The sequence below is a fragment of the Oreochromis aureus genome, linkage group 8 (assembly GCF_013358895.1).
Source record: "Oreochromis aureus strain Israel breed Guangdong linkage group 8, ZZ_aureus, whole genome shotgun sequence".
NCBI classification, from domain to species: domain Eukaryota; kingdom Metazoa; phylum Chordata; class Actinopteri; order Cichliformes; family Cichlidae; genus Oreochromis; species Oreochromis aureus.
Window position 1 is genome coordinate 12,264,481 of NC_052949.1, and position 25,564 is coordinate 12,290,044.

General features: G+C 38.9%; 3 protein-coding genes across 5 annotated transcripts; all 3 read right to left on the reverse strand.

The window, feature by feature from the left end:
- Positions 1-10,755: 10,755 nt before the first annotated feature.
- On the reverse strand, positions 10,756-15,514 carry bub3 (BUB3 mitotic checkpoint protein). 2 transcript variants are annotated; one of them, XM_031750679.2, is made up of 8 exons: positions 15,334-15,513; positions 13,939-14,133; positions 13,778-13,847; positions 13,521-13,672; positions 12,871-13,029; positions 12,579-12,756; positions 12,119-12,335; positions 10,756-11,142 (listed from the first exon to the last, which is right to left on the reverse strand). In XM_031750679.2, exons 2-8 carry the CDS (start codon positions 14,131-14,133, stop codon positions 11,133-11,135), a joined length of 981 nt encoding a protein of 326 aa, XP_031606539.1. In that variant the 5' UTR covers positions 15,334-15,513; the 3' UTR covers positions 10,756-11,132. The 2 variants fall into 2 exon arrangements, with proteins under 2 accessions (XP_031606539.1, XP_031606540.1); XM_031750680.2 differs by lacking the exon at positions 10,756-11,142 and having other exon boundaries at positions 12,115-12,335; positions 15,334-15,514.
- Positions 15,515-16,540: 1,026 nt separating this feature from the next.
- On the reverse strand, positions 16,541-18,635 carry LOC116328782 (homeobox protein HMX3-B). The gene is made up of 2 exons (XM_031750654.2): positions 18,104-18,635; positions 16,541-17,821 (listed from the first exon to the last, which is right to left on the reverse strand). Exons 1-2 carry the CDS (start codon positions 18,381-18,383, stop codon positions 17,229-17,231), a joined length of 873 nt encoding a protein of 290 aa, XP_031606514.1. The 5' UTR covers positions 18,384-18,635; the 3' UTR covers positions 16,541-17,228.
- Positions 18,636-20,235: 1,600 nt separating this feature from the next.
- On the reverse strand, positions 20,236-25,433 carry acadsb (acyl-CoA dehydrogenase short/branched chain). 2 transcript variants are annotated; one of them, XM_031750698.2, is made up of 11 exons: positions 25,317-25,433; positions 24,823-24,988; positions 24,634-24,734; positions 24,328-24,534; positions 23,326-23,496; positions 22,888-23,013; positions 22,704-22,796; positions 22,536-22,625; positions 22,296-22,433; positions 21,987-22,086; positions 20,236-21,467 (listed from the first exon to the last, which is right to left on the reverse strand). In XM_031750698.2, exons 1-11 carry the CDS (start codon positions 25,347-25,349, stop codon positions 21,391-21,393), a joined length of 1,302 nt encoding a protein of 433 aa, XP_031606558.1. In that variant the 5' UTR covers positions 25,350-25,433; the 3' UTR covers positions 20,236-21,390. The 2 variants fall into 2 exon arrangements, with proteins under 2 accessions (XP_031606558.1, XP_039472261.1); XM_039616327.1 differs by having other exon boundaries at positions 25,243-25,350.
- Positions 25,434-25,564: the final 131 nt, after the last annotated feature.

Sequence of the window (25,564 nt, forward strand, 5' to 3'; positions counted from 1 at the left end):
TATCACTGATTAAGGAACACATTTGTATGGGGAAAATTTTGGTTTTTATATTTTTGTTAATATTATTATATTCATTTTCTGTTTCCTTTAAGGACAATATGTTTCATTGTCTGTATATAATTGCGTGATAAATGGGTGTCATAGGCAGGATTAAGATAGAAAGACAAATGTGAGGATGAGTCAGTCGTCTAAACCTATTTCATGATTGTTGGTCACTTTCACCATTGCTGTTACTTTGCTTTGATGGACTCTTGACATAAATGATTTGAAACTGTTTTTCAAATATTTAAGAAGTAAAAGTGAGGTTTGCTGAAAGACTTGGATCAAAAGTAGGGGTTTTTAGGTAGATGTTTTTACTTATACTTAATATTGTACCTAATTGCTTCCCTAAAGCTATAAGGTATCTGTAATAGTGAACCCCATATACAAAGTCATTTGTCACTACTGGGCCACAAGGTTTCTTCAAAGCCTTATTAGTGAGATGGAGGGCATCCATCAACAGCTTACCCTGCTCTTTGAAAGCATGCAGCATGTCTCCAGCACAGTAAAAGACTGGAGATTAGGAATGGATGGCTGGCCACAGGGACAAAGAAAAGTCTGTTGGACAGCGCTGTGGTGACTGGGAGGGGAGGCTGAGCGGAAATGGACATGGAGATCAGACCAGAACATAGTGTGACAATGTAACAAGGTAAACTGATCCAGGCTGTAATTCCTCTAAAAAAACTGAATCAATGAGGGTTCTGTTAAAATGGAAATTCTCCAGGATATCGAGTTTAGGTGAATCTGGGAGTACATAATCAGCTGTAAATTTACAGCTGTCCCTTGCTGTAGCTGTATGAATATGTCAGGTAACCTGCGGATGGGTGTTCTGAACATCTCTAAGTTACATGTCATTGAACCAGAACATTCATGAATTGAACCTATCGTTTGAACCTACAGGTGTCCAACTTTGACCTCTAGTCATTCAATATGGTCCCAAGGGTGGCCAGGTCAGGTAGCTGGTTTGACCTTTTCTTTGTACAAGACATGGGACTCTTGCAACTTAGAGATGAAGGCCTAATCCCTCTCAAATAACAGCGAACGAGCCACTGTCTCAGCCGCAACCCTCGTGTTTCTACGCCACAGTAGCTGTATTCACATAGGTCAGTCAGTACTTGAGGACTTAACTGTTTTTCCTCTCCAAAATGTTTGCTGCACTCCCTTTCACCTGCAGTTTCCCACTAGAATGTCAGCACTGCGCAAATCCAACAAACAGTTTGACCCCATTATGTGAGCGGCACATCTTCTGTGATGTTGCTGCTTCAGCTCGACTAGCTCAAAGGTTCTGATCAGACCCAGGTCAATGCACTCTTTTTAACTGTAATATTTTCTGAGATGCAAGCCTGTTTCATCTGTAGAGGGCCCTAGAGATGAAATTGTGTTGTACTCAGAGCCTAACCCTACGTGATAACCCTGTGGTTTACTGTAAGTGGGGAAATGGGTAGGAATAACTCCTGGCTCTGGTTGTGCCCTAACATAAACACTCTGAACATCAAAATGCCTGAAATTGCCAGTGAATTTGTATTCAGCAGTTAACAATTCTCGACTTTACTCTGCATCTCTTATCTACCTGTAATTACAGCGGCAATTTTGGTCTCAGTTTTGACACTTTTATGTATCCTGAACTCAAAAAAACTGGAAAAAAACTTACACAATCACTGAGGCCAAAGCAAGTCAGGTCACCCAAATTTGAAAATGATGTTTTTCTTTCTTATATGTCCATTTTTGAGCTATCAGTCACATGGGATTTGGCTAAATTCTGTGTAATTAGTGTAAAAGCTAATTATAAAAATGGGTGGGGTGGGGGAATAAATCCACATATTTTGAGAAATTTCACAAAAGCAAAGCAAAACATATCAGAAATATTAATCTAATTATTACAAAAGCATATATATGAACATTACAGAATACTGTGTGCTAGTACTAAGATATTATAGCAGCTAAGTAAAGAAACCTCAACAATCAGAAAGTGCTCTATTATGAAGCACTTGGTGAAAGTGGGAAGGAAAAACTCACTTTTAACAGGAAGAAACCTTCAGCAGAACCAGACTCAGAGATGGGCAGCCATTCGCCATGACTGGTTGAAGGTTACCAGGTTATGGTGTATGTTTTTGGTACCAACAGCTGTACCAAATTTTATGGTCATGCATTTGACAGACCAAAAAGCTTACATCCATCCATAAACTCACACAACAAGCGCAGCTAAAAATTAATGGATACATATTTTACTCTCCAGTGAACATATTTTGCTCTTTATACTAAAGAAATAATGGGGTCAGGATTTGTGAAGGTGTAGAAAAATAAATAAGGAACAAAATTCTGCTTCCCAAAACTAAAAATGAAACAATCGAAAGAGGTAAATCAGTTATGAATCATTGATTGAACTGACAGCTCAGAGATGTGGGTGACAAGAGGGTTGAAAAAGGCTTACAAGCAAACCACTGCTATACTTTAAAGTGTTGTGATGTAATTTTATTGCATGTGTGAATAGTAAATGCTTAAAATACTCACATATAGCACAGTATCCACGAGGAAATCAAAAAATCATGAGCTGGGAATAATCCTGAAAAATATCAGCAAAAGCAAATAGTGGATATTCCCCCTGAGAACTTTCTTGGCATCTGTATTTTTATAAAACTGATGTATGAGAGGGTTAAGAGTGCTTAAGAGAATAATGTACTGGTGTAACACACCGAAAAATCTTTGAATGCATTTTACTGCAGCATAAAGTGTAATTGTGGTGAAAATACAACTGCAAGCTACATTTTACAGGCTTTTATACAACTACTACAATGTGATGATAAAAGGAGACGAGCCGCCCCTCTAATGCCCACCAACCCCTATTCTGTCACCACTACTTTGCTGAACAGCAATAAAGCTTTCAGAGTGTGAAAGCAGCAGGACTCGTAAGAGATTAAATATTTTCCCGCCTCTTGCGGATGTTCGCAATTAAGTGTCATCGAAATTCTATTAAATGTTCAATTAAATGTTTAGTTTTTAACACATTTCAGTGTCCAAAAAAAAGAAAAGAAAAGAGGAAAGAATCAAACAGTTGTGTATTTATGAATAAATAAATAAATGGCCACGCAGGCAGGAAGAGACAGGAGGCTGCAGAAATTAGCCGGTTTTGAAACTACGTTCAAAAGCACCACACTTGAACGAACCTACAGGACAACAAAAGACATACAGGAGTGAATAAAATAAAGCTTCCTTGCCAATTACTGTTGCGAATGCGGCCACGGTGGGGCTTTTTGTGCTTCACACAAGCAGTCTTTTCTCCCCTTATCCCCGGCTATTGAGAGGGATACATTAGCCTGGCAGGATGGATGTGGTGGAGAGGAGCAGAGCAGAGAGTTCGCAGTCATACAGCTCACTTCACGCCCAGTATTACAGATCTCTCTTATGATTTCACTCACAGTGCTCGCACACGATGTGATTTTTACCAAGTCTTTTTCTGCTTCCTAAGACTTCCACACAAATCTGCTCACTGTGCTCTTTTATCTTAAACATTTGGGTATAAAAGAGCTTTTAGTCTTTGAAGTCAGTTCATTAAAACACAGACATTTAAATGTTGCTGAAAAACTGTAACCTAAACAAGTAACCCGCTTCGACACTGATATGCTTTATTATGCTGAATATGCTTTATTTTATTTATTTATTTTGTCGCAATCATACCTCTGGACCACCTCGGCTCTTTATTATTTATGACAATTCCAGCGGGCTCTTCAGGGTCACAGTTATGTGTGAGTAAATGCTGGGTTAATGCTGCGGATAACAGCATCCATCATGCAGTTTCATTAGCACTGTCCTCTGACCCCTTCCACATAATGTTGTGAAATGTGTCAGGTGCCAGATTATGGGGAGGCATGACGATCAATACAGAAATAAGAGAGACGCGTGCGATGTTTCTGGCCCGGCTGCAGAATAAACCTTCATCCAGCATTCTGCCGCCTGTCACAAATCTGAAAAACAAATGCACTTGCCCACGGCAAGAGCCATCAATAATAATATAATGTGTGGACAATGATGAATTAGAGCCAGACTTCTCAGTGCATTGCTGTTCTACACACAGAAACATTATTGGATGAATGAATTGATCTCTGTATTCACATTAGTTTGCTTAATCTGTATTTGAGTCGATGGGACAACATACTGTTTCACTTCATCGAATTCAAAAAAGTTTATCATGTCCAATAATCAAAAGCTGTTTATGAAAGCATCTCCTTTTTGTCTCATTGATTAGGCACCATAATGCAGCCCAATCACTAATCACTCAGACAAAATGCACTTAGAAAATGACAAATGTATTTTATATTCAATAACATCGATTTTTTCTCCCCCTGCTTAGGTAACAGGTTGGAGCTTAAACAGAAGGGCAATCAAATGTATTTCCGCATAACAATTACCGACACTAACTGTGAACAACGAACATGTTTAAAATAGGTCGTTGTGTTTAATCAAAGATGTTGTAGTAACAGTTCAAATTCCCTTCAGTTTTTGTCAACTGCTTCGGATCTGGGATGTTGCTGCACATCTGTGATGCGAATCTTTCTTTCCACCACATCCCAGTGGTGCTCTGTTGGATACAGTGCACTACAGTAAACTAATCTTCATGTTTAAGAAATATCTCTTAGATGATTCGACCAGAACTTTTTTCTAATGTTCTGTTGTCCACTTTGGTGAACCTGTGTGTATTTTACCCTCAGTTTCCATTTGGTTGTGTCTTCTGCTGCTTCAAGGTATAACATGCTGTGGGTTCAGAGATGCTCTTCTGCATACTACTTCATACTTCATACCGCTAACCTCTGGCATCAACAAGGCATTCCCTATAGATGGTTGTAGGGGAAAAATCCCAGTAGATCAACTGTTTCTGAAATACTCAGACCAGGCCATCTGGCACCAACAACCATACCATGTTCAAAGTTTCTTAAATCATCGTTTTTCCCTAATGATGCTTGTTTTCAACTTCAGCAGGTTGTTTGGCCATGGTCACATGCCTAATGCACTGAGTCATTGCCATGGGATTGGCTGATTAGATTTTTGACGTAATGAGCAGTTGAACAATTGAAAAGGCATAACTAACAAAGTGGCAGTTGAGTGCATATTATTAGTATTATACTATTTAGCACCAGTAATCGATGCCAAATATCGTAGTATAACTTGTAGTTTTTAAACAATACTATGGTCAACCTACATAAACGTCCACAGGTCCTTGTATAAACTAGTCAATATTACTGAATACAAAGAAAGCTAATACCAGAAAACAGCTCCAAGCAGCTTCATTTAAGTAGTTATGTTACTCTAGACCCATGAGATCCTCATGGCCCACAATGACATTGGTATACATGTTCCTGTGATCTGTGTCTTGACCCAAATGTCACAGGGCATATACAAACACAAAAAGTAATAATAGTGCTAAGGGTTTTCATTTTCTTATGATGCAGGATTTAGACAAATAAATGAGAAGCAAATATAGATTGATAGTGAAAAGGAAATGGACTATATTGATTTGAACTGAAAAAGAAGGCCACTGGCTACTGTGGCTTTGCCTTCCACCCATTGTGACCCGAGTGTTAATATAAATGCAAGTATTTAACCTTAAGCTATGCTGTATATAATTACATGGTAAGCCCAGGTTTAGCTGTGCCTTCTTCTATTTGACACTAACACTTAATTGTCTGATAATGGCTGTCTTGAAATTTTATTCTGCAAGGGATTTTGCCAATAACCTCTAATAAAGCAGGTTGAAATGGATACAAGGAGTAAGTTAAATCTTGGCCACACTCACCCAGAGGCACAGAGGAAACTTGAGCCTCAAAGATTTGGTGCATTAGTTCTGCTAAGCTAACCGTGAATGCTAATTGCAGGAAGGACAAACTGTAACCCCTGCCCTGTGGCCATGAACCCATTAAACAGCACAGAGAGTTCATAGGTATGGAGAGTGCACAAAGAGGCTTGCCTGAAAAGACCTGCAATCTGATTTCAGTTTAAATGGGGATACCTACTTACTGTTTTTCAAAGGTTCCCCAGGGATGTGCCCTCCCTGTATTCAAAGTAAGACTGCTTGTCACTCCAAAACTGACCGCAAATCATCTGTACAATGCAACAGGTTCTGGAGTCTGTTGTGTGATACGGAGAACTTGGGTGTCTCAATACAGGACACAGATCAGTTATGTCTAAGTGCTTGTGGTTTCACGCCCTGGAGGGTAACAACCCAGTCATGGTAACATATGACACCCTGTACATGGAAAAGGTGTTCTTTATGATCAGGAGCAATAAAGCATTGCCACTGAATCACCAACCTTAATTATTTAGATTGAACTTTCATTTAGGCATAGATTGCTAAAAACACACCAGACAAAATACAAAACCATGCTAGTGATAAAACATTACCACGAATGCTATTATGCACACAACAGTATCCCAATTTAGATTGATTGCTTGCTAATGTTTGCTGATTAGCACCAAACATAAATGTGTTTGTTCAAAACCAGATGCTGGACAAACCAGATTTATATCTGACATTTGATAAAGTTCATGATTTCTTAGTTTTGTCCATATTTCTCATACTTTAATGTTTAAAATCTTCAAATAAATGTTCATATTTGACAAAGGTAACTATAAAAAAAAATCTCAATTTTATTACTTTATGAAAAAGTCACAGCTACTTTCTGCCACTGAATGTGCCATCAGCATCTGCTAACCACTCTTCTACAGAATAAGTGGTCAAATGGTCCATTTATGAGGCCTTGGACAGTTTACATTGGTGGAAGATACACACAAGTGTAACTGATAACCTGGTAGCCGAACGTTCCACGTATTAATGCTTACGTTTGTTTACGCTGTTTGTGTAAAACACAGAAATACATTTATTATGTGATGCCCTTTATAGTGAAGTTAGTCTAAATGTAAAACCTAATAAGATGTGGTAGTGTGATTAACACAACAGTGGCTGTGTAATTTAAAACAGCATCAATTTAGTTTTTATACAAGGTTGTTACACTGATATAATTTCTTTCAATTTCTACAGTTTCCAAAATTAATATCATGGTCTTTTCCTCCCCAGATTTAGCATGCTGTGTCCACTTCATCCAAACTTCGGGGAACGAAACCCAACCCTTTCACTCGGACATGGCTGTGGCCTGCCTCAGCACCTCGCTCCTATCTGCCCCTGCCCCAGGGAGGCTTTTAAAGGAGCTTTGGTGGGCGAGACAACATCTTCTCAAGAGCATTGTAGTTACATTAGAGCGTAATTAGGCGATAAAGCTTAAGGCCATGTAACCCACTGCTAGGTGTCACACTCACAGCTATCCATCTCTTTTACAGGGCTGACAGGGGACAGGGGCACTCCTCTGGGAGCTGGACTGTAGTAAATTAAAAATCTCTGGGCATGACAAGGGGGGTCACAGTTATTTGGTTTGACGTTCCATTTTGGCTCATAAGCTTTGCGCTGGAGATTAAGTTAAATACAGTGCAGTCCAAATCCTTATTTAAATCATTTAAAAATTTAGTAAAGCTCTCTAAAATTATTAATTTGGATTACATTTCTTTATTAAATTAAATGTATGAATGATATTTTAGAAAAAATATAAAATAAATAACTTTTTAACCTCACTGGTGGCGTAGTGCTATGAAAAAGTACTTTTCCCCCATCCATATTTTATTTTTTTGCATGTTTTTCACATGTGTTTGAGATCATCAAACAAATTGTAATTAGACAAAGATAACTAGAGTGAATGCAAAATGCTATTTTAAAATGATGGTTTCATTTATTAAGGGGAAAAACCTATCCAAAGCTACCTGACCCTGTGCCAAAAAGTAATTGCCCCCTAAACCTAATAACTGCTTGTGCCTCCCTTGGCAGCAAAAACTGCAATCAAGCATTTGTGATAACTGACAATGAGCCTTTCACATCACTGTGGAAGAATTTTGACCTACTGACAATTCTTTTGATTCAGCCCATTGAAGGTTTTTCGAGCGTGAACCTTCTGTTTAAGGTCATACCAAAGCATCTCAGATTTAGGGCTAGACTTTGAATAGGCCACTCCAAAACCTTCATTTTGTTTTTTTGAGCAGAGGTGAGTTTACCGGCGTGTTTTGGATCTTTGTCCTGCTGCATAAACCCAGGTGTGCTTACGCTTTAGGGCACAAACTGATGGCCAGACTATCACACTACCGCCATGTTTCACTGTTGGTATGAAATTTGTATTATGAAATACAGTTTGGCAAATGTGAGACAGCCTTGTTTGGTCAACAGTAGTTTTCACCTTGAAACTTTCCCGTGGGCTCCATCTTTGCTCATCCTCTTTCTTATTGTTGAATCATGAACTCTAACCTTAAATGTTTTGGGTGTTTTTGTGACCTGGATAAGTCGTCACTGCACTCTTGGAGTAATTTTCATGAGCTGGCCCCTGCTGGGAAGGTTTTCTCTCCATGATTTGCTGGAGTCCCAAATCCTTAGAAATGGCTTTGCCACCCTTTCCTGCCTGATAGATGCCAATGACTTTGTTTCTCTGCTAATTCTTTAGATCATGGCATGATGTGTTGCTTCATGAGATCTTTTAGCCTCCTTCACTTTGTCAGACAAGTTCAATTTAATTGAAACTAAACTCACTTTTCCAAAAAATGCAGTTAATAACATTTAATTTTTAATTTAACAAAGGGTATATTTACCTTTTCTCACACAGGGATACACAGGTTTGGAAAGCTTGTTTCTCTTATTAAAATAAATCATTATTTGTATATACTTGGGTTAATTACTGTAATTTTACAATTTGTTTGATAATTTGTGTAACAAATATGCAAAAATAACTGAATAAAAACCAGGAAGAAGGCAAACATTTTTTCATAAGTATTAAAGGACGCTTTGTTAGAAAATGACATTCACAACATTCTGCTCTTTATGCATTTACTCAACACCGTCCCCCCCAAAAAACAGTAATACCTCGAACACTGAACCATATTAGGTGTGCTGATATGGTTATGAAATCTTGTAATCAGTTTTCTTCCAGCATGAAATATAATTTATGCTCATTAAAGATTACCATAGTCTAATTTTTATGATTTAAAATTGTGATTTTACAATGAAAGGCTTGAAGGAAGTGCATTATAGCATGGTGTCACTGTGTGTCTTTGTGGTCTACAGTAAGTAACAATGAAATGTAAGACAAACCAGAATGTGGTCAATAGTTTCCTGATGCATCATGTGATTTCCCCATTTTTCCTCAGCTCACGAAGGACGCAGGGCTATCATCAGCTTGATATAATATTAGAAACCGGTCTTGAGAGATAAGGTGTCTGCTGAAGGTCATCTGCGCCCTCTTGAGTGAACATAAGAGCCCTTTGTGGTTGGGTTAAATGCACCTGACAGGCTGTTGGAGGACAATCACCCATTTTAATTGTCATGTAACGGTTTCATGTAGAGCCAAAGTGTCTGCAACACTTCAGTGGTTGGAAATCAGAGCCCAGCCACACAACCACAGATGTGGTTATCTGAACATTTGCTAGAGGAAATTAAAAAAAAGACATTTGGAAGAACATGCTGATAGATAATCCAGCTATCTGCAACAATTTGTTAAATTACAGAGCTTAATAAATCTTTTAATAAAAGGGTTGGAAAAATACTAACTGCCTTAATGCACCTTTCAAATAGACTGCTAAATTACTTTTTCCTGTGTAACACCTATCCAATATGGGTTTAATGAACACTCACTAAATTTTGCAATTTAGTAGAAGCCAAAAATGACAGGAAACAAGGTAATTCACTACAGCCACAATAACAAACCCCTGCCCATTCTCCCTCTATTTCCATGAATGCCATTTCATATTAAGCTGCAGTCCTAATCCAACGTCAAAGACAGACTCATTATCGACAATCACGGGAATTAGTTACATCATTTCACCAAAGTGGACTAATCATTTCCAGGATACTGCAGAAGCAGATAAAACCATTAGGAAAAAAATAGGATCTTTTAAATAGAATAATTGACATCTATATCTTCTCTCATGCTTAGGCTGAAAGGTTTCAGAAACTGCATTAGATGCCATTGAAAATCTGCAGGAAAAAGACATCGCTTATATTTTTCCAGACCTGCACTGTGCCAGTCGTATATTACCAAATACTGCATTAAAAAAGCCTGTGTTGCATCTAATTCTGTCACCAGTGTAACAACTGGCACAGTCTAGCAGATAAATTCAGTGATAATACACTTTTAAAAAGTTTTAGCCCTCTGAAATATCACTGCTGTCATCTGCTAAAACAGCAGAATTAGCTCAGTGTTTATGGGTTGGACGTTACCATAAATCCACTACTAAGGGATCTATCTATCTATCTATTAAAAAAAAACGACTAAACTTGATGACCCGGCCTATTTAATCATCCTATTTTATGATTAACCACACACACATAAAATAGGATGATTTAAAAAAAAGGATGATTAAATAGGCCGGGTCATCAAGTTTAGTCGTTTTTTTTTTCTCCAAATTTTTCCGCAGTAATAAACCAGGATCTTGTTTAGGCCAAAGACCTCTGATGTCTATCAGCAGAGGTCACTGTCTGGGGGCAAGTGGAGCCCACAGCAAGATGAGTGGATCATCACTTTCCCTCAACACATCATCAAGAGAACAATCCTTATTGCCTTGACACATTCCTAGCATTTCTCCAGCTGTTGTTCATGCAGGTAGCATGTGACAGAATATAAATGAACTTCATGCTGGTCATATTTGAACATTTATTAAATTCCAAGTATCAAACTGTGAGCATTGAAAGACTGATCCAAGAACAGCTGCAACTGTGCCTTGTTAAAATGTCAAAATACCAAAATGACCAAGGGGAAAGAAAAGTCAAAAAAAGTACAGTATATACAAAAATGATTTTAGTCAAGAAAGAACAAGACAAATACATGAAAGAATGACATATTTAACACAGACCAGAAATGAGGAGAAAATGTAACAACTGTTACTTAAATTACAAATGCTGTTTGGGAATGGAAAGAAATGACAGGAAACGATATAGTAATGGTACACTGGATGCCAGCAGATAAATCCAATGTGGTAAAGGCTTCAAAAGCAGAAGGAAGTCTTCCTCTGTGCACTTAGGTTGACCTGTAAACCAAAAAACACAAGAAGAGATTCAATTAACTTGAGCAATCACTGAATAGATACATGGAGACAAGTCATATCCCATTTGGTAACTACAGTTGTGTATCATTGCTTCTTTTCAAAGTTCTCGACAAAAGCCACTCGCCTTTAAATTAAGTCGGTACTTTAAAATTACTTTTAACATCTGCTTATTGAGATTACAATCAATCTTTCTGCATCTAAAAGCTGCAATGAAAAAAGCACATTTAAGGCATCCTGAGGTGAAGGACAAGATAACCTTAAAGAGATTTGGATTTTTTGGCTAGAGTCCCAGTATAGTCATGGCTATGATATACACCACAAAGATAAGCTTCAAAATGCCAGGTCGTGGTTACCAAACACATGACAAGAAACTGTTGAGCTCTGCAACCAAGTTCTAGGGACAAGTATGGCTGATTGTGAAAGAGACAATCTGGTATTTGAAAAGTATGTTGTGATGTTTATGGACTATTATGGACGTTTACCTGCCAGTACCTATTCAGCTTACTCAAATAAAGCTGAAAATGAACTCTAATAAAATCTATGATTTATTTCAAATTAGATACAGATGGAAATATTAAGAATTCCTTTTAAAATACTTTAGGTCTGGATTGAAAAACAAGTCAAAAGAACACCTCAATGCTTTTGACATTGATAAAACAGGGGTAGTATTTATAACAGGCCCACTTTAATGGACTGCCTCATGCTATACAGAAGGTTTATATTTATTTGGGCACTGGGTGTATATTTATAACAGCCATAGATGTACAAAGTGAAAGGGGGACTTCAAGTTGTCATCTATCTTTCACTATCGGATATTGAAAAGTGGATGGACAGAGATAAAGATCAGCATATGCTGCAGCTCGACGTGCACATTGTAAACAGCACTGCTCAGAGATTCAGAGGTATGAAACTGCCATTCTGAGCAGTATTTTGCACAGCAGACAAGAGGAAGACTCACTTGGGCTTTGTCTCAGCATCTGTGACCTGGCGGATAAAGATGGCATCCTCTGGATGGCTGATGTCTCCTTTCTCAAACATGTAGGAGGAGGCGATTGCAAGCATGGTGCCATCATTATTAAAGGCCAGTGATGCAATACTGGTCGGGTACCGATGGAACTGACACAGACGCTTCTTGTTGAATGGATCCCAGATGTTCACAAAGCCATCTGAGCCACCTGGTAAAAGGAGAGGTTCAAGGTCAACCTCAAAAAGTTTTTAAGCCTTGGTATTGCTGAGGTTTGGATCTATATTAACAAGAGTTCTGGATGCAACCTTGGCAGTTAAGAGGTGAAGGTCAGAGAAAAATCTGAGATATTTTCTGTAACTGTGACTTTTTTTGTATATACATATATAAGCTAAGAAAGGTCTAAGAAGAAACAAATACCTGCTTTTGTCAAGTACTAACTAGCCAATCTTACCTGTGGCAAAGGTGTTATGAACACTGTGAAATGAGATGGCATTGACAGGATAAACATGCTCGATTCCTTCTTCCTTCAGCCTGTGGCACTTGAAAGCGTATTTCTTCTTCTGAACTTCCTGGCTTGGGTCCAGGTACTCCACAGCTACACGTCCCTCAATTGAACTCAAGACATACCCCTGGAGCCAAGACAGAAAATATGAGGTTAAAATTTGACTCTATATTATCAGGTTCTATTAAGAACAAATTATCAGCCAGGTTTAAACACAGTCTTTATATTTTATAAAGTCTACCTGTTTGTTGGGGAAGGCTCTAATGCAGCGCGTCTGATACTTCAGACTGGACTCTCTTCTTTGCTGTACATATCCCATGTTTCTCAAATCCCACACCAGTACTCGTCGTCCTGCTGTGCCAACAATCAGCCTATCTCCAGCCACAGAGAGGGTATACACCTTTGACAGAGACAAGTTATGAGACAAGATGGCGACATCACTAGCAGTACCAAAAATCATATGAAATGTATATGCATATGCATACAACATTACTTAACCACATGCAAACATATTAAACTTAACATCTTTTTCTGTGTTAACCATTATGGGAAAGTAAATGAATACAATGTCTAATGTAGGGAGCTTTCTAGAAAGTATCTTAATAGCTACATCACTGTGTACCAGTATTAGGAGTAAAGCCAAAATAAAATGTAAATAAAATCCATCAAAAAATTTTCCTGTTTTCATTAATAGTCTTATCAACTCATTCTCAATAACAACTGCTGAACAAATGCCCTCCCGAGAATCCAAAATACTTTGTTGCTTTGAAAAGCATGAATCTCCAAAAATGTCATGTTTTCTTTTTAAACTTTAATAGCAATTCTGAAAACATGTATATAACAATTTTATAAACAATGTGATTAAGCTCAGTGGTGGCTCGACTGCTTTACCTTGTCTGGCTGAGTAAAGGTGCCAGCGTTGCAGGGCGTTCGTGGGTCCCACAGTCGAACTGATCTATCCCAGCTACCTGTTACCATGACATTAACTTCTGGGCAGTACTCTACACAACGAATGGCAGCATCATGTGTTCCAACAATTGTGTCTGTTTAAAGAGAAGAAACCAGCAGAATATAGATGAAAGCATTCCAACATATATGTTTTACTACTACTACTACTTTTTAATCCACCTACCAGATTAGTAACATACCTTGGTCTGTGTTCAAATCATGCATTTTTAACTGTGCATCTAAACCTCCACTCCAAGAATGTGTTGGATCCTGAAAGTTAAAGGTTTTATCATTTGAGCACACCAGACTTCAAGGCTATAATATAACAAGAAGAAACCTAAGCACAAAATATGTGACCTACATAAAATGCACAATCCAGAACTGGAGCCGTGTGCTGGTACTTCATTCGCATGGTGTTGCCTCCCACGTCATAGAGACGGACAGTGCAGTCCCAAGAGGAAACCAGGAGAAACTGTGCTGTGCTGGGACTGAACTTGACAGCAGAGATGCCATCCTCTGGTCCCTGATTGAGCTTGTACTCGTTTGAACCTGTCATCTGCAGCAGAGAAAAATGAGCAAGCGATTTAAACTTTAATAGTAATCAACCCTGCAAGGTGTTTTAATGCAACCTAACTGACATTTAGACTGGAGTCACAACAGGACACAACAGAGGTCAAACATTATAAACTGGGCTGTTAATTTCAATCTAACTGCCCAGTTTTAAATACTGCTCCACTATGAACATCTATGACACTGTCAAAACACATATTTTATTCATTTCCTCATTCATTTGGAAAAAAAATGTCTGTACAGAAATTTTTAACACTTTATTGGGTAAGGAGCTATATTTGGTAACTTAATAGCCAAAATTAGCACCCCAATGCTTCATATTAAGATTGTAGAGCCATGGATTCCTCCCAGTGAGTCAGCAAAGATCAGGTTATACACACACACACATATATACATATATATATATACATCCGGGTGGATACACATGCAGCGAAAGAGCTTAAATTGTTGCTGGAAATTATAAATATTTTGTTACAATGTCTTATTGGAAATTATGTCACCTTACACCAAGTATCATAAGGCCTGTGACTGAACAGGACTGCTGTTATCGTTGTGACAAATGTCAGTATTATACAAGATAAAAATGTTTCCCTAAAATCTCCAAGTTTTTCCAGTACTTTATTTTATATACACACACTTTTTGGAAACATGTTTACCTAAGATGGGGAGAAGTGACTATACTGATTGTGATTTGCAACACAACGTGCTCCAATGACACTTCAGATTTGAAATTTTGAATTTCCACGTCTTTCAGTGACTCCCTTATAAAGGGTTACTATTACTTAGAAGTTATTAGTGGCTTCAGTGAAAACCAAACATGCGTTTTTATACACATTAGAAAGCTAAATAAATTACCTGGTCGCAACCACAGCCTAACAGCAGCTGGTTAAAGGCTTTGTTGCTTGTTTTTAATGCAGCCCACCGACAGAATACCCGCCCCAAATAGTAGCTAGCAACCATATAAACTAAAATACATGTTTATATGCCTTTCTGTCAATTGAATGACTGCGTTACTTGTGACTTTATAACCGCATTACTTTTTGTTCCACACTGACTGGACTCATTGTTCAGTTAAATCCAGGAATTACACCAAGCCCACTACTACTCTTGCCACTGGTGTTAGCTAATGCTAGCTCGAAAGGGTAAAAACAACGAGCACAAATGTTAGTAGTTTCACTTCACTTACCGCTTCAGTCAGATGTCGTTCGGACGTGACCAGTTGGTGTATTTGTCAAGAGCGATTATTATACCTTTTTAGTTAACTATAAAATATAAAAATATATGAATATACGAGAACACAATGTGGCTGCGTGAGGCTAGCTCGCTACCGATGGTCCACAAGGCGCTGATTGGTTGAAAGAAATGTTCAAGTTCGCGCCTGCGATTTCATTGGCTGAGCTGATTTCTACGGTTATTTCCGTTGTTTCAATACAGAACACGTGACATGGGTCCCTTTTCTGTCTTACGCCGTATTTCTTACTAGAGCCTACTTTCTAAGATGATTAGCCCTGATATCTATCTATCTATCTATCTATCTATCTATCTATCTATCTATGCAAGCATTTATCTGTAGTTTTATTCTAAAATCATGAAGTTGTATAGCTCATATGTTAAATAAACAGGTAGCAGAAAAGCTGAGAAAAAAGTGAGCACATTTTGAAACAGGCACCTGTACAATGTGCCTTTTTTGTTGTCCATTGTTTTGCTTTTGGCTTTTTGGTTTTGGTTTTTGAAGTTTGACGAGGAATTTACCACATAAATTAACCACCATAAATCAACCATATTGAGGCACATGTAATGGTATATTTTAGTTTAAGTTGCTCTCATGCGCCATTCAATAAGGGAAATAATAAAAAAAGAATAATAAAATAAAGCATTTAGGAACGTGATGAATTTATGAAAGATTAAGAAGCCTGGCTCTCAATCTTTCGGATTCATTTTGTAATTTAGGCTAGTACATTCTAATTTGTGTGGATATATGACAGTTTTGTTTCTTCTAATTATAGGACATGTTTTCCGCAATATTTTTTCTTAATTATATAAAGCAAAAATTATATAAGATGATGAGATTTAAAAGAGCAGACGCTGAGGCCTAAATGCTTCACAGAAACCCAACATTTGGTTCATCCAATGTTCCTATAATTTAGAATGCAGTTGTTTATTTTCTAAGTCATCGGTATAGATATTGTTGTCACTCTAATGCTGATCCGTGTTTTATTCGAATAAAACACGGATCAGCATTAGAACAGACTTAAGAATCCTTAAGAACAGACCCCTCACAAATGTTTGAAACCAAGAAACGACATCACTTGAATAAACATTCGTGTTGCACACACCGCAGCTATATAAAAGGAAACATTTCTTGCTTGAATGAATTTTTACTGAGTGCGAGACCATATAATATACAGAATTTCAATAACAACATCAGAAGAAAACCATACACAAAAACAGAGGCTTTTTTGGCTTTTTCATGGCTTTAAAATTACGCCAACCACTGCGTCATAAAGACAAATGCCTGTATCATCTGCAGTTGTTTTTTTGGTGGTGGTGGGGGTGGGGTGGAGGGTATTTTAAGAATGACATGATTGTCCTGACTATTACAAAGTGAGCTATAGGCCTATGGGAGACAAAGGCTGGCAGCCTAATTTAAAGCCAACAGTATTGCACAATATTGAAAAATATTAAAATATTTAATCCCACATTCAAACACTGACACAAATCTCTGTAAATTACATATAGACAGCCAACCCTGTTCAACTGAATAGGTTCAAATATATGCACCCATTTCGAAATCGATCGTAATAATTAAAAAGAAAAAGAAAATAACCAATAATCCATTACTTTTGTTCCCCACGCGCGTGGGAGCTGTAAAAGGGACCCTGTCTTGCTCAAGGACACTTTAGTAGAAGAAAGCATGATTACACATGATCATAATAATAATAATAATAATAATAATAATAATAATAATAATAATAACTACCGTGTCCGTTCAATCTACAAAATATACAAAATTGTATTTTTTTTTCTCCAGTTAATCACTCTCATTTAAAAACATATGTACAATGTTTTATGACACAAATGTTAAACGGGTCTCAGCAGTGGGACTGGGTGAGAATAGTACATGTGATGGGGGAAAGCCAAGAGTGCCTGGCCGCCCGGTGAGTTTGTAGCAGGGCCCCCGCTCGTTTCTGGGGCTCCATTCTCGTGGTAGAGTATGGGAACCCGCACAATCCTCTGTGCCGCCGCATGGCTCAGGTTGGCCGCCTCCAGCTCGGCGGCCAGCTGCCTTTTCCACTTATTCCTCCGGTTCTGGAACCAGATTTTCACCTGCGTCTCGGTTAAATGCAGGGACGCGGCTAGGCCTGCCCTCTCTGAGCTGCTCAGGTAGCGCTTAATGTCGAAAGTGGACTCCAGCTGAAAGACCTGACTTCTGGAAAACACGGTGCGCGTCTTCTTCTTCCGACAGGGCTTCTTCTCGGAGTCCAGCTCGTCGTTTTTTCTCCTCCAGTCGTCCTCCTGGTCTGTTTCTTTCTTTGGCTCCTCCGAGTCACTTTCATCCAGGGCGATGTCATCGTCGGCGCTTTCATCTTTGGCATCTTGATCACTTTTCTGGAGATCCGGAGAGCGCCTGTCCGGTGCCTGTGATGCTTCTCTTAAGCTGACCTTCTCAGACCCTGGAGAAAAACATATTTTATTTTGTTAAAACCTACTCTTCAACGACATAAAATTCTGCCGTGAAAGCTATCCTACCTGCATTCTATTTTTTTCCCTTTATGTAATAGGTTTATTGTTGGGATACATTAAGTTTAATTTAGAGTTTTAAGTATTTAAAACATTTTATTAAGATTTACGTATCCATTCACGATGTTAAATACACCACAGCTTTTCCGATAGAAGAACGTGAATTAATATTAAAACACTATAAGTCCCTCGTCTAAAGCAATACAATAATTTACCTCCAGTCCTAAAATGTGCCCCAAGCGTGTAGGGGTACCACCAGGTAGATGCTCTTTCCAGATATTGCGCGGATAGTCCAATTCTCTGTGCTGGCAGCTCAAATCGAGGAACAGACAAATCACCGAACCGAGAAAAGAAACTGCCTTCCAAAACCCCCTTGTGCGAGCCGAGGATGCTTTTTGGCTTCGTGGGTTTGTCTTCAATATTCAGCAGGTTCTTTATGGAGAACGGCGAGTCTTTTGCAGGTTGGCGAGCCTCTTGAGTATCAGAGTCTGCCATCACCGTTTAGTGTCCGACAGGGATCACCATCAAAAGCTGAAAAAAGATATTAAACAGATCTAAAGGATTCTCTGGCGTTAAAGTCCGAGCTAAAATAGTTCGCATAAGATGGAGGGAAAACTCGGAAAGTCGCGTAAAGCTGCGCCCAGCTTCCCCCCCACGAGAATGATCAGCGTGAGAGCGCAGAGATCACTGCGTCAGACTTGCTCCGGATCGTAGTGATGAAATAAAAATGCCATCCGAGTTAAAGCGTGCTCGGTGGCTGCTATTGGACAGGTACAATAGCAAATGGGATTTGAGATGAAACCGCGTGGGGGTCTGACAAGAATGGACTCCAAAGAAAAAGGCCGCGCGAGAGTTTTGGCTTCGGGCTCAGCAGTACGCACCCACTTATCAACCAATTAGATAAAAGAGGAAAATGTATCAGGGTTATGAGGGGCGTGCGCGAGCCACAATTACCTGTCAGTAAATTGAATAAATGGTCCATTGATTAAATGGTCCAGCGAAATCAAGCAACTTAGCCTTATTAAACAAATTACGCATAGGTTTTACGCTCGAATGTAAGCTACGATATGCAATAACAAAACGGCGAAGAACTATTATTCTTAACCCACAAAAAGATTCAGAAAATTGTTAAATATTTAGTCATTTAATGATTTTTGTCATTAAAAGCGGACGCTGAACACTATGACGCACGATTTCGGCGTGCCACTCTTCTGTTGCGTCCTGACGCGCGTGTGTTCAGCAGGAAAGCTGTCCATTTCACCTGCACCGGAGCACATTGACTTCGGTGTAATTTTATTAGCCAGGAAGCGCTACAGGCAGACATCAAATTGAATGCTTAACCATCGTGATAAAGTCTTTTCACATCAGCTTAGTACCAAAGCAGACAAACCCACAGGGGCAGCAGGTGATCTAATGCGCGAGGATGACAATAGGCCTGTTTCTGTCACACACACACCAGTGCTAGTACTTGAATTAAGCAAATTTCAATTGTGTACCTGAAGAGACATGTATAAGAGCTGTTCGGTCACATTTTATTTGTGCGTATGATGAACGAAAGAAAGACTAGGAAAGAAAATGAATTTATAAGCACACTGCTTTTCTGATCTCTATTTAGACTAAGGGCATATATCTCTAAAATGGAAGAGATATCAACATTTTGCGTGTCTGTGTATTTGGTATACGCATACTCAAAGAAAAAATGAGACACTAAAAAACATTTAAGATGCACCATTTAAACCAAAGTTGAAGCAAATGCAGAGAACTAATCAAACAAATTGAATTTGCTCAACCTGCAAATATGCAGCCTGTCCTTTTAGCTCGTGGAGCGCTCTCCAGCTTTAGAGGACAACACTGTGTTTTGTGAAAAGCTACTTGAATCCTTGCATAATTAGAGGTCTCATAGCTGTGTTAAAGATGGGGGCGGAGAAAGAGGCTAGCTGAGCAGCATTTTGCCGAAGCAAAGTGAAAAGCGGATAGCTGTGTTTTCATCAGATTATGTTCATTAAAGAGAGGGGGGGGGGTTGGTCCACGAGTCAGAGTGGATCAGAGGGGCAAACAAAGTACACTCAATCAGTGATGCAAATGCAGGCTTGATTTTCTGTTCTATCTTTATGTGATTAAAAAAAAAGAAAAAAATCTTTTACTTAAACATTATTCTAAGAAAAATTTAGGTTTAAAGAACAGGTGTTTGTATGCAGTTACACTGCAGCCTAGCACGTTTGATTCTAACTTCTATCAGCGAAGTCCCAGCAGTAAATAACGCTCAATTCATCTTTAAATTCAAAGCTTTTGTTACAGATACAGCGGTGGTGTCAAGAATTATACTGATCTTTAAGAAACACACAGGTAATCCTAGAATTTTTATGAGGGCAAAGACATTTTAGTCCATTTCACTCTTCAAATGTAAAAAGATTAACAGCTGTCGTTTCTGATCAGGCCACACAAATTATTATACAAATACATGAAGTAAGAAGCAAAAGCAAATCTTAATATAAAATTATCTGCTACAAAAACATTAAGTTTCTGTATTATAGCCAGGAAACGGGGTGACTAATAAAAATCATCAAATAGTATCCATGTCTGTTTTAATTTTTCCCTCTCCATTTATTTAACAGTAATAAAAAATAGCAACACATAATTATTTGTAAGACGTCTTGGCTAAAAGCTTAAAAGCTGTTTAAACAATAGACCTTATTTTGCACAGCACATGTAGCCTGTGCAAATTTAATCAGTCACACCCACAAAATTATCAATGAGTCAATTATGCAAGGCGAGCTCTTTTCATCTGAAGCACCGGCATAATTAAATTGATATAAAATATCATTAGAGGTGACAAGCTGTTAAAAGACATGATAATTGACTGCCCCTTCTGTGAGCGGCTGTCACTCGGGAAAATGCTGCCATCTAGTGAGAGGACTTGGTATTAACCTGGACTCCTCAGCAAATACAAACGACCGTACATTGCACTACAGCATACTTCACATTTAATAGTACTGACAGATCATTCTTTACAGATGATTTCCTGAAAGTATGTAGAATCACTTGCTGTACAGAGAACACACACCTTTACTTCACTGATCTCAGTAATCGCAAATCTTCCGAAGGCACCGAAACATAATCCTAATCATCAGCTTTCAACAACTGACTCCCACATTGCAAATGTATGGATCACTTATGTTACTGTTACATTAATAATCATCCTAGAAGAAATGTGGGGTGAAGTTAGTAAAGGTCTTAAAATGATATACAGTTTCTTACTCATTGTCTTTGAACCGATGGAAAGCTCACTGAATACAAAAAGGAAAAAAAACATCATTAAACCAGAGCAGCTTTATCTCTAAACCTGAAGAAATGTAACCAAAACACCAGTAACTATGAGCTGCTACACGAGAATTAATCTATAGTAACATGGTGTGGATCAATCCCATTATAATCACTGGGGGGGAAAAATGCGGAGTGTAACATCACAGAGTACAATCGTTTAGGCTTTGCTCATAAAGTTTCAAACATTGTACTCCTTATCAATGAACTTGGCCATAGTGGACAGCTGGATATTCGTCGTGCCCTCATAAATGGTACCTGCACAAAGAGAGAAAACAAAGCATTAGCACAGATTCCTGACATACACAACAAAGTCCATTTTGTCAAACTCTGCACACTACATGAATCCGCCGCTTTCACAAGCAGGAGACAAGGGGGCTTAGCGAGCAGCTAGGTCTGTCGGTGCTCCAGCCGGAGAGCTCGGGAGCCAAAGTGGCAGTGATGAAAGGAAAAGTAACATTTTGCAATGGCAGCTTCCTTGGCTGTGTGCTGGTATAATGGCACTCTGAGGGGTCAGACTGGGGAATTCCAGCAGAGTCCGATTACAGCCACTGCTATCGGGCCTTCTCTCTCCGCCCCACTCTGGTCCAATCATGAACATCTACACCTGACCCTCCTGTAGCACTCACAAGTTTCGCACTTTTCACAGTAGGACTCCAGCCACAGTTACACTAACTACAGCTTATTTAAGCAGCAATCTCACTAACAGCATACAAACACAAGCCAATATTTGCAGAGTGGTCCAGAGTCCAAGCACATTTGTCGAGTTAGGCTCACCAATTTTACAGTCTCTGTAGTATTTTTCAATAGGGTAGTCTTTAGTGAAGCCTACTCCTCCCATCCACTCGATGCACTTTGATGTGGTAAGGGTGGCAACCTGAAGAAAGTAAATAATAAAAAGAGACAGAGAAAATAAAAAGACTTTTTGAGTTGAACATGAAGAGTCTCAGCAAAAACTTCCACTTCTTCTACAGTTAGTTGTATGAAATCATGACACAAATAACTTTATGACAACATATGTAAACAGGTCAGAAAAATATCCTTATTCTGTCCTACAGTGTACTACCATGAAAACAAGATGCTCACCTCTGCGCTGAAGTATTTAGCCATGCAGGCTTCTTTAATGAAAGTTCTTCCGGCTTCTTTCAGACGAGCAGCGTTGTACGTCAACAGCCGAGCAGCTTCAATCTGCGTTGCTACATGGGCAATTTGATGCTGCATCCCCTGGAATATAAGGAGCACCAAAGGCAGCATCAGAATGTATTGAACCAAGCCTTATGACCACAAGGTGTTGTAAAAAATCAGAGTCCAAATATAGATCGTGACCTGGAAGTCAAAGATACGTTTTCCAAACTGCACCCTCTGTCTGGTGTAAGGAACAGTGTGATCAAAGCAACCCTGCGCCAGTCCAAGCATCTGAAACACACACAAAGTTAGAGCACCGCTCTGCTGAATTTGACATTTTAACAGAGCAGATTTTGTGTTTTAATTTACCTGTGCAGCTATTCCAATCCTACCCTCGTTCAACATCCCGATGGCATACTTATAGCCATGACCGACCTCTCCTAAAATGTTCTTCTCTGGCACCTAGAACAGAGAACAGAGAAGTAAAAAAAAAAATCTACCTAATGCAATTGCCAGGCATTTCTCTGGTAACGTACACGATGTATGGTCTCACCTTGATATTGTCAAAGTTGAGCGGGCAGGTGGAGGAGGCCCGCAGTCCAAGCTTGTTCTCCTTCTTGCCGATTTCTAGCCCCTCGGTGTCCCGGTCCACGATGAAGCAGGTGATGCCTCTGTATCCCTGCCAAACAAAGGTGACTTTATATTTACCTTTCTGTCACAGGGGAATGCATTTAATCACGACAAAGCATCAATACAACCTATAGTGGGTGGGTCTTATAAAGTAAAGTTTCACTTGATGTTTTTGTAAACTGGAATTTGTTAAAAAAAATCCAGCATGTCTTGGTAATTTCCGAGACAAAAAAATAAAAGCAATCAATATATTGTTATTAGATTATAAACTCAGAAGCGACTGTTGAGAGGGGCCTTAAAAATCTAGGCTCAAAAAGAAATACTGCACACTGTGAGAATAGAAACATCAGTAGCTACTCACAGCAGAGAGATCCACATTGGCCATTACCAGGAAAACACCTGCATGCTCTGCATTACTGATCCACATCTTGGATCCATTGATTACATAATAGTCCTTGTGCTTTTCAGCACGCGTCTTCAGAGCAAAAGCATCGCTTCCCGACTCTGCTTCAGAGAGACAGAAGCTTCCAATCTGGTACAAATAAACATAATGTAACAAATATGAAGAAATTTGCACACCCTGTTTCCAAAAAATAACAGCATATAATGTAAATAAATCTCTTTGACTTAACAGCAGATTAAACCAGTACAATGAAAACAAATCACATGATAAATGATAAAACAAAGAATTTTTCCTTTTTTTTGGGATGATTTTTGGAATCATAAATACCACATCTTTTGGGCTAATGGGGAGAAAGATCATCAACTTATTAACAGTGCACAAGCTCAAAAGTCAGAATTCATGACAGTAAGGGGACACATTAATGCATATCGAAGGTTTCTTATTCAGAGAAGCCCATGCTTATTTCATGATGGGAAGGCAATGAATCAAATAACTATTGATTATGACCAAGTCCTGCAGAAGAGCATTTTTCAATGCTCTTGAAGCAGATGAGCTGGAGCAGCAGAAGACCACACCAGGTTTAACTTTGACTACAATTTATAAGGGCTCACCAAAACTGGGCAATATTAAAATGTAAAATCATTGCCTGAGATATTTTCTTATTACCCTTTAGGCCCCTTAGTAGCAACTAAGCATCATTTAAACACTTCATTTAAACAGTCTTGTTGCTGACCATGTCCACCCCTTTATGATCACGAAGTACCCATCATCCAATGGCTGGACAGCCATTAGTTAACTATTGCTTTGACTCGACTGCTGTTGTGATCTTGCACTAAATAAATAAATAAAACTAAACAGAATTGAAAACATGATCAGAAAACATTAATCAGTTGCACTGGACAACAGTAATGTTGGATTGTTGTACATTGTTTTTTTTTTCCAGATTATGAAGCTGCTCACCATGTCCGTTGACAGTCGATTGAGGTACTTCTCTTTCTGAGCTGGGGTACCGAGTTTAACAAACAGCGTGTTGATCAGAGTGTTCTGGATGTCACACAGTACAGCCACAGAGGGATCCACCTTCGCCAGCTCCTCGATGACCAGAATAGAGGAGAAAAACGAGGAGCCAGTCCCGCCATATTCGGGGTCGATCTCAATGCCCATGAGCTACAAAAAACAAATGAATCACTCGAAGGGAAAAAAAAACTGACACTGGCATATTTTTAATGACACTTACATTAATTCACGATTAAATTAGTTACGTACACCTTGTTCAAAGAGGGATTTGATCACTTCCTCATCCATATGCGAATTCTCATCCATTTTTGACACAAGTGGGGCGATGCGCTCCTGTGCATATTTTTTCACTGTCAAACAGCAATGCAGCTATTTAGCATTGTAAGAAATCCTGTCTCCAGCTGTGCACTACAACATGAAACAAGAGGTCCTGCTTACCTGCTTCCCTCATCATGCCTTCCTCCTCTGTGTATGTCTGAAGCGGAGGGAAGGAGGAGGCCACCTCGGCTGGCTGGTGTGAAGCCACATCTGGGGCAGATCTGGAGAAAGTGCTTCTCCACCCTGCCTGGCATGCCCCCCATGGACGAGAGAGTTGTTTGAAAGACTGAAAAACAAACAGCAGTAGAAATATGTAACATCGTTTAGTAAATAATTGGCAATGAACACACAGTGTGACTGAGCATTACGCAGTAATGTCGGGCACGGTTGAACACTGTTTGAGGATTAAATGTTGAAACTGTTTTGGGATGAAACTACTTAGTCTTGAGCTTTAGCAAACATTAGCATCAGTTAGCTAAAAACGTCACGTAGGCAAGAGCCAGACAGGTTACACAATTCAATGATAAAAAATGGTTATACCGTAGAAAAGATATTCAAATGAGCGCAGAAACTCTTCAAATGCAAATAATAATAACCTAAATATTCTGTATAACCTTTGAGAAAATCCTGACCAACGGGGCAGCCATGATGTTTGTTATGAAATGTTTAGCAGCGTACGTCCACCAGAGGGCTCATTGCTGCCTTCATTGACCTCCTGCAAGAGTCAGACACAAGAAGTTACACTGTGTGGGAGATTATAACTGCAATACATTAATCATTAACATGTACTTGTGGGATTATCTTTATGAGCAGGAGTGGAGAAAAAACATACATGGCAAGTGATTCACTGTCTGTAAAAGAA

Bases quoted from the DNA above. Each gene is read 5' to 3' on its own strand.
- bub3 (XM_031750679.2), bottom strand. From the start codon at position 14,133: ATGACAGGTTCAAACGAGTACAAGCTCAATCAGGGACCAGAGGATGGC. The intron at 13,030-13,520 runs GTAAAGCAGTCG...TCTCTGTCAAAG, and splicing joins CCTTTACTCAGCCAGACAAG to GTGTATACCCTCTCTGTGGC. The intron at 12,757-12,870 runs GTAGACTTTATA...TCTTGGCTCCAG, and splicing joins GAGCCTTCCCCAACAAACAG to GGGTATGTCTTGAGTTCAAT.
- acadsb (XM_031750698.2), bottom strand. From the start codon at position 25,349: ATGGCTGCCCCGTTGGTCAGGATTTTCTCAAAG. The intron at 23,014-23,325 runs GTGAGTAGCTAC...TTTGTTTGGCAG, and splicing joins CCAATGTGGATCTCTCTGCT to GGATACAGAGGCATCACCTG. The intron at 22,087-22,295 runs GTGAGCATCTTG...TACTTTCTTCAG, and splicing joins CTAAATACTTCAGCGCAGAG to GTTGCCACCCTTACCACATC.
- LOC116328782 (XM_031750654.2), bottom strand. From the start codon at position 18,383: ATGGCAGACTCTGATACTCAAGAGGCTCGCCAACCTGCAAAAGACTCG. The intron at 17,822-18,103 runs GTAAATTATTGT...GTTTTTCTCCAG, and splicing joins GGCACATTTTAGGACTGGAG to GGTCTGAGAAGGTCAGCTTA.